The following is an 8,492-nucleotide window of genomic DNA, read 5'->3' on the forward strand; positions in this document are numbered from 1 at the left end:
GGGAATCACAAAGGAATCAACCAAAAGGTTTAGCTTTCCATGCGGAGGCAAAAGAATTACAAATAAGAAAAGAAACTAAGAAAACCCTATGAAGCTCTCATTTCTCCTTGATGCTTGTGTCCTTTTATAGGCTTTTCTGCTCCAAGGATCTTGGGAAAATATTGCAGTTTAGATTTTGTAAACAGTTTCCACTTTCCATAATTCTTTTTATTTTGCAGAAGATTTGCTTCCAATTCTGTTTCTGGAATCTTGTAGCTTTTATTTTCTCTTTCTTCTCCTCAGAATTTGTTTTCTGTTTTGATTCAAAGAAGCAACTTGGACTTTTGCATATTTGGCCCATTCACAAGGATAGATGCTTCAGATCATTTACCCTAAAAACACAAAATTAACAATAATAATATATAAGGCCCAAATAAACCCAATTATAAGAATATTAATTAAAACAATGGATTTATTTATTATTATAGTCCAATAATCTATGATTAAGGCTATTGAGTGTGAATAAATATATGCTCATCTGTCATCAACAAAATGAATATAGAAACGGATGAATATAGAAACGGTATCCGGATGTTGAGAGTGTTGGTGTAGGTCCCCAAAGATCAGTGTGGACCAAATCTAAAACATGTTTTGCTAGAGTGAGACTCTTTAAAAGGTAAGGCATGTGATTTTCCAAACTGAAAAGCATCACAGAAACTAATGTTATTAACAACAAAACTAATTTAAAACTTGGGACAAGACTCTTTGAGACGGATGGCCTAATCTCCTATGTCATGCATCTGCTTTTGAAGGGCTTGACAAATTTGAAGAAAAGAAACAATTCTAAAATTTTGAGAATTATTTGAGGGAGGTGCAGCTTCAATCTTGTACAAACCATCTTCAAGCTTCCCTTCCCTTTGAACATCACCAAACTTGTCCACTTGTTCTTCCCAAAACAGTCAAAAGAGTTAAAAATAATATTTACTTTGTTATCAGTCACCAACTGAGACACACTTACCAAATTCTTAGTAATTTTAGGCACATACAACACATTATTAAGAGACAGATCTTGTAACTTTGCATTACCTATATGACTATTGCCAAGTTTGCTTCCATTTGCTACAATAAGAGACTTCTTATCATTATAACCTTTCTTATGTGATAGATTTTGTATGTTTCAATTGAAGTTATCATCTCATATTTGTATCATTGAAATAATATAATAAAAAGTTAATTTTTTAATTTATTTTTTATTCAAAATTTTAATTTTTTAAAAAGTCAATGAGTTAATATGTTATGATGTTTTTGCCATGTCGTAACAAGCGATACAACGGGTTAAAACGACTAATACAATCCACTAAATTGTGATAAACTAATGACTCTTATTTCACTTTTGTTATCCCTAAATATCTAGAATTTGAAATCACATATTTAAATATGGGATATCTAATTTAAAATGTTGGTAGTAAAAATATTTACGACTTTACAAATTTAATTTGTGCTTCAAGTTGATTTATGAAGTCACTGTGTTATTTTTCATTGAAAATATAATCTTTTAATAAAAAGAAGAAATCAAAATAGAGAGAAAATTATGTTTATAATTTTAAGTGTAATTTTTACTATTAAATAGAGAATAAATATTAAAGCACACCATTTTCATTAATTGGATACCTGATATGTACTTGCACCTTAATGGTGTGTTTGGATTGGAGAAGAGATTTGAGGGAGTAGATTTGAAAGAAAAGTGAGGTTGTTTGGATTGGGGTATGTTAGAGTAGATTTGTGAGAAAAATTTATTCAAGTTAGTATGTAATGTGATGATTGTAAAAGATTTTTTAATTTTTTTAAAATGTAAAATATATAAAATATAAGTTTTTACTAATTTGATAAATATAATAAATTTTAAAAATATTATAAAATAATTTAGAAATATATATTAAAATAAAAATAAATTCAAATAAAAAAAATAATATTAAATATTATTAAAATTACGTATTAATAATTAAAATTTAAATTAATCTTTTATTTATTATTTATTTTATTATAATATGAAAATTAATATTAATAATTAATAAAGAAATTATAAATGTTATATATATATATATTAAAATATAATTTATATGTATAATTAATATAATTTTTATTAAATTTTATAAAAAAAGTAATATATAATCAACTTTCTCTTCAAATTCCTTTATGAAGACAAAGAAAGGTTTGACAAAAAACTTTTTATCGTTTTTCATATTTTAATCTCAATTTTTGCTTCGTTTTTTCAACTTTATTTGGTTTCTCCCTTTCCTCACCAATCCTCGTATTTATTCGCCTGCCCCAAAATAATTTCAATGAAACCTGGATGTGTTAAAGATAATTAGAGTAGATAGAAATATTTTTTATGAAATTTATTAGGTAATTTAGAAAATCAGAAGTTATATTTACATAGATAAAATTGTTGTCAACTTTATTAAATTTTTTATAATTAAATATGTACCATTGAAAATATAAGGAAGATAATTTCGTGAATGAACAATATTCTTAAAAATTTATATGCGGTATATTGTGCAAGCTTTTATGAATAGTAGAAATTTATAAGATGGTATGGAAGATCACAATACTAACAAACACTCACAAGAGGAAAAAAACTAAAAAATAAGAGAAAATAATGAGTAAAGACATTTTGGAGAAAAATAGAAACACATATTTATAGAGAGTGAAGCTTGACTTACATAATCACATATTCTCACCACAATTTGATTAGGTTATGAATGATAGGCTGAACATTGAAAAAAAAAATGGAACATGCTCTGGAGATAATTGCAGCAACATCCAAGAAACTTAGAGGTCAATGATCTAGTAAACAAAGACTCCAAAGTTCACAAAGATAGAAAATAGAGAAATTTGGATAAGTTCAAAGATTTATATTAACCAAAGACAAAAAAAAAAGAATAAACAAACAAAGTAGTAAAAAAAAACTAAACCTTCTTATTGCATGCAAAACAGGGAAAATTGATAGAATTAGAACTAAAGTATGCAAAAAAAATATTCAAATGAACCGCAATTTCATGTGCACAAGGCCCGCTTCATTTGCTAGGTACTCATTTCAAGAGTATAGTATACGAAGTGTGTTGATATGTAAATTCTTTGAGAATGTATATCATATGAGATTCTTTTACCTTTCTGATACCTACTTATTCACAAAATATTTCCCCCTTAAATTTTGACATTAATAATTAAAATTTAAAAGAATTAAAAAACTATTTGTATATAATTAGTTATTAAATTAGAGAAAATGAAATGGTGCTATTAAATATTTGCATTATTGACTTTTTTTTAATTATCTATAATTATTGATGAATATTTAAACTTGGTTGATACTTCTTTTCCTTTAAGTTTGAGAAGTAAGAAATAAGTAGGACTAAAAAAATTCTTAGAAATAATTTGAAGATTTAGTGATGATTGTGTTAATTTTGAACAGTGTTTGGTGAAAAATAATGTGAGACATAGTTGACATATAATTTGTTTGGCATTTGGTAAGTTTTAATTTATCCTAAAATAATTAGTTTGACATAAGATAGATGAATATTTAATTGTAAAGATATAGCGAAGGAATAGTGTGAAAATGTGATTGTATTAAAAAGAGAAAAAGAAAAGAATCTAAAAAGAGAAAGAAGGAAGGTGAAAGATAATAGTAAATTTGGGGAAGGTAAGAAGAGGAGAATGATATCATGATGGGGACACGAGCCGCTGATGGGAAAGTACAGAAGCGGAAGGAGACAGAGCAAAGGTGAGTGAGTGACTGAGAAACACAACACACTGCTAATTTCAGATTTCAGAATGCAGATTTCAGAATTTTTCAGACGGATATTTAAATGACACCGGAGATGGACCACCACCTGATATCTCACACCCTTTTACATTCTTACCCACCCATCATTTTTTCGCCCTTCTCAATATCAGTATGCTTCAGTTCGAGACTTCCTTGCATCTCTCATGAAAATTAAAATATATATTTTTTTTTATGTTATAAATCAATAAAGAACGTAAGAATCTAACTGATTAGTCATCTCAACCCACTTCATTACACTAATTTTATGGAACTTTTCTACCATGAAATGAATTTCTATTGGAAAAAGAAATATCGTAAACTAATTTTATAGAATTCTTGTACCATGAAATGAATTTCTATTGGAAAAAGAAATATCGTAAGAATTAAGTGATTAGTCATCTCAATCCACTTAATTACACTAACTTTTATAATTTTTATGCCATGGAATTCTTGTGCCATGAAATGAGTTTCTATTGAAAAAAATATATATTTAATGGCTCATGGGTACACAATTATTTTGTGTTTTCTGAAATTTGGGCTCGACAGTCCAACGACATGACTTACAGATTCAGTGCTTGCTAATGCTGCTATTTTTCTTTCTTTTTTAACTTTCCTATATATTTAAGCAATGCAATCAGTTGTTTTTTTTTTTAAATTTAATTTTTAAGAAATTTTAGTTTCAAAGGAAATTTAAATCACTATTAGAATTATTATTTTTTGAAATAATTTACAAATAAATTATGGTAACGGTATTAAATTAAGATAATTTTGTAATGATAAAAAAATAAAAAATAAAAAATGGCACAACTAACGATAAATTGGGCAAAATTAAAAAGTTTGAGATATTGAGAATGTAGGTCCAATCATTGAAGAGGCAATAGTTGTTTGATTTTGTACAAAATGACGTGTGCAGATTTGAAAACTGAATCATGATTCAACCCCTACCAAATTGACAAGTGCCCCCACTAATGCAATTCCACTTTATTTATATAACATTAAATTTAAAAATATAGTCCATTTAAGGACTATGTTTCTTAGATTCATAATTTAAAACGATTACTACAAAATTAATGTATTGTTAGAGGTAGTGAAAACTTTATAAAAACAAGGGCTACTAATTTACTTTTCAATTATCAATGCTAACATATTTTTTTTTTATATCTTGTGATCATTAAATATGTAAAACTAATAGAGTGTTGTGAATTTTAATAATTTTTTATTAATAGCGAAAAACGTGTTCCAAATATTATGTTAAAAGAATATATTATTAACATTTTTTAGCAATAGAAAAATACTTTATACCGATCTATCCAGAAGGGATTTTCTAAATTAGTAAAAAAACGTTTTATATTAATTTTATCCCACAAAAGAAGAAAAAAACTGAACCGACTTTAACCTAGATAGATGGGCAGAAACTAAACATAGTCACAGAAATACTAAAAAACATAATAAGAACCATATCCTAGTCTTCATGGTTTGGAGTCTGTAGGACATAATTTAACTTGTGAAGTGTTTAACATAGTTGAACAAAACTCCTTTATTTATCACTTTTTGGAACAACAAGAACACAAGGTTACCCTACCAAGCCAAATCCTAGGTGAAATTTGGGCATATTATGGTATCCCCTATCAAGCAAGCTCCTTTCTAAACTCTACGGTGGTGATTTGAACTTGTGGTTAAGCAACATCTGTCGGAGCTCCACCGGATCAATTCCAGGGGTATGATTCATGGGCCTGTAGTCACCTGTTACTGGGTCTGGGGCCCAATCAGAATAGGCTTTTGCACCATCTCTTGTCACAGCCTTTTCTTCTGCACCTCCCACAATTCCACTCCTACGCCCAATATTATTACCCAGGCCAAGTCTCACCGAAACATCGGAGGCAACTGCATAACCTCGCCTATGATTGTACCATCATAATGTAGAGGTCACAAACAAAGGTCATATTGGCAATTCAAAATTCAAGTAGAAAAAATAATGATAATAAGATAGTGAAAATCCTATGATGAATATTTATTAGGATGAAAATATTCTTAAAAAAATGGAACTAACCGATGAACAGGAATTAGTGAGATAGATTCGGCTACAAGGACACAGAGTTGCGAGAGAGAACGAGACATAACACGACCTATTTTTTTATTTATTTATTAGTTTGCTGCTGCGAAAACTCTAATGTTTTTAGAACAAATAAAGGTTTCGTAGCAGCCACCACCCCTTTCTATGGGTCTTCTTCTCACTCTGTCTCTGTGTTTAGGGTTTGTGTGGCCTTTTATAGGGATATAGAAGAGAGATTACAATGATGGTGCATATCGGGGGTGGCGTCAATGGTTTGGGGAAAGAACCAACTGTCGCCATTTGGTAGAAACACCTAATCCAAGCTCGTCAACCTCATCACACGTCTTGCTTCCTATATGCAAATATTAAATATAAATCAATTTTAAATCATTCACTTTTATTTCCGTAAAATCGTAAAATTCTTCGGATTTCTTCTTTTCCTTATATTTGGGATCTGGTCTTCCAATTTTTGGTTTCCAGGTCTTCACTTTTCGACATAGTTATTTATAATTATAATTTCATCAAGTTAATTTTCGGTTGAGTGGATACGTAGTAAATTTAATTTTTTTATTTATTTTTAGTGTTCACATATTTAAGATTAGTCTTTTATATTATATGGATAATTAAGATAGTCTAAATTACTCTTATTTATAATTTGTTGTCCGGTTTGTTGGAGATTCCACATCGACTAGAGATAAGGACATTTCATAATATATAAATGGGTGCAAACCTCACCTTATCGAGCCGGTTTTATGGGGTTGAGTTAGGCTTAAAGTCCACTCTTTCGTAATATGGTATCAGAGCCATTTCGAGCCTATCCTAGCGAGTGTTTGTGTTGGGTCTATCGTGCCACCCGCTATCGGGCCGCTATCGGACCACCCAAAATATATAGTCCCAAGTCCACTCTTTCGTAATATGGTTATTGTGAAGGGTATCTTGTCGAGATGTTTATTTGTTAAATTGAACTTAATATTTTAGACACTCAAGTAATACATTAAAAGACCTCATCATCTTGCTAAGTAGCACACTACGCGACGTTTTCATCTTGATATTCGGTAATACACTACGAGATCTTGTTAACTTAGTACTTAACAATACACTATGAGACCTTGTTATCTTAGTATTCAACAGTACACTACGAAATCTCGTGATCTCGGTACTCAACATTACACTGATTCCCCAAACTCAAGCGAGACGAAGAGTCTTAAAAAAGAAAAATTCATGTGACATGTTGTCGGTCCCATTGGGTATACTGACCCCTGGCCTGAGTAGAAGAACATCGTTTTCTGGATGCCGCTCTTTGGAAGGGATTCATGGGGTGAATATTTGGAAATGATTCATGGGGTGAATTCGACCTTAGTCGAGAACACTGTAACACTTTTCAGATGTTGTTTTCGATAGGAATTTGCTTAGGTGAATTCAACCTTGAATAAACGCGGTTACATTTTTTAGATGTTCTCGACAAGAATTCAATTGAGTGAATTCGACCTTGATTCTAGAAGATTTTTACATGAACATTTTTGACACATATATTGTCAAGATGTTGAGATACCGAGTTGGACCTCAAAATCTCAGACACTCAGATAGTACACTACATGACCTCATCATCTTAGCACTCGGTAGTACACTATGAAACCTCATTATCCTAATACTTGACACCACACTGTAAGACCTCTTCATCTCGACACTCATTAGTACACTACGAGATTTCGTTATCTCAATACTTGACAATACACTATGAGATCTTGTAAACTCAATCCTCTACCATACACTTTGACATTACATTGCAGAACCTCATAATAATTTTGGTACTCGACAGAACAACTGACCCCAAATTCAAGCAAAGGAAGAGTCTTAAAAAAAAATTGTTTTTTTTTTATCATACCTACGTTGTTCGCGTTGGATATAACTTTTATAATAATTTTAAACAAAATATATTTAAAGTGATTTTTAGTTGATTAACAGTTTTAATTTTTATTAGTAGTTCTTCCAGTAAGAGATATGATATCTCTAGTTAGCATTGAGTAAGTTTCTATCTTGTATTAGTTTATCCGTTTTCTTTATTGTTAAGTACTTTTATGGATTTCTAATTTTTTTTCTCAACATTAAGATCTGTATTTCTGATGTGTGTACTATTTTATTGATTTTTTTTTTAATTTAAAAGTTATTATTTGATCGTGATTATATTTATTAATTGTTTTTTAGATTTGTTTTAAATTATATATTTATTCAAACTTCATGATAATACAAGAAAATCATGAAATAGAAACCAATTTGTAGAAACTAAAATAATTAGTTGTAATAGTAACTAAATTAGAGATATTTTAAAAACTAAAAAGAAATTTGGTTTCTAAATTAGTTTCTATTATTGTTAAATAGTTTCTAAATTGGTATTTAATTGTTTTTGGTACCAAATTTAGAAGCTAAATAATTGGTAGTTAAAACCTTAGTTGCTAATTAAATACCAATTTAAAAATTATTTAACAATAGAAAATAATAGAAACTAATTTAGAAACCAATTTTTTTTAGCTTTTAAAATGGTCTTTATTTTAGTTACTATTGTAACTAATTATTTTGATATCTAAAAATGATTTTTATTTCATGATTTTCTTGTAATGATAAAAATATACTCCTATT

General features: G+C 29.1%; 1 protein-coding gene across 1 annotated transcript; it reads right to left on the minus strand.

Moving 5' to 3' along the window:
• Positions 1-5,321: 5,321 nt before the first annotated feature.
• On the minus strand, positions 5,322-6,052 carry LOC137806777 (late embryogenesis abundant protein Lea5-like). Its single transcript, XM_090300525.1, has 2 exons — positions 5,853-6,052; positions 5,322-5,700 (listed from the first exon to the last, which is right to left on the minus strand). The coding sequence occupies exons 1-2, from the start codon at positions 5,918-5,920 to the stop codon at positions 5,454-5,456; spliced, it is 315 nt and encodes a 104-aa protein (XP_090156651.1). The 5' UTR covers positions 5,921-6,052; the 3' UTR covers positions 5,322-5,453.
• Positions 6,053-8,492: the final 2,440 nt, after the last annotated feature.

The sequence above is a fragment of the Phaseolus vulgaris genome, chromosome 3, assembly GCF_051622355.1.
Source record: "Phaseolus vulgaris cultivar YP4 chromosome 3, ASM5162235v1, whole genome shotgun sequence".
Lineage (NCBI taxonomy): Eukaryota > Viridiplantae > Streptophyta > Magnoliopsida > Fabales > Fabaceae > Phaseolus > Phaseolus vulgaris.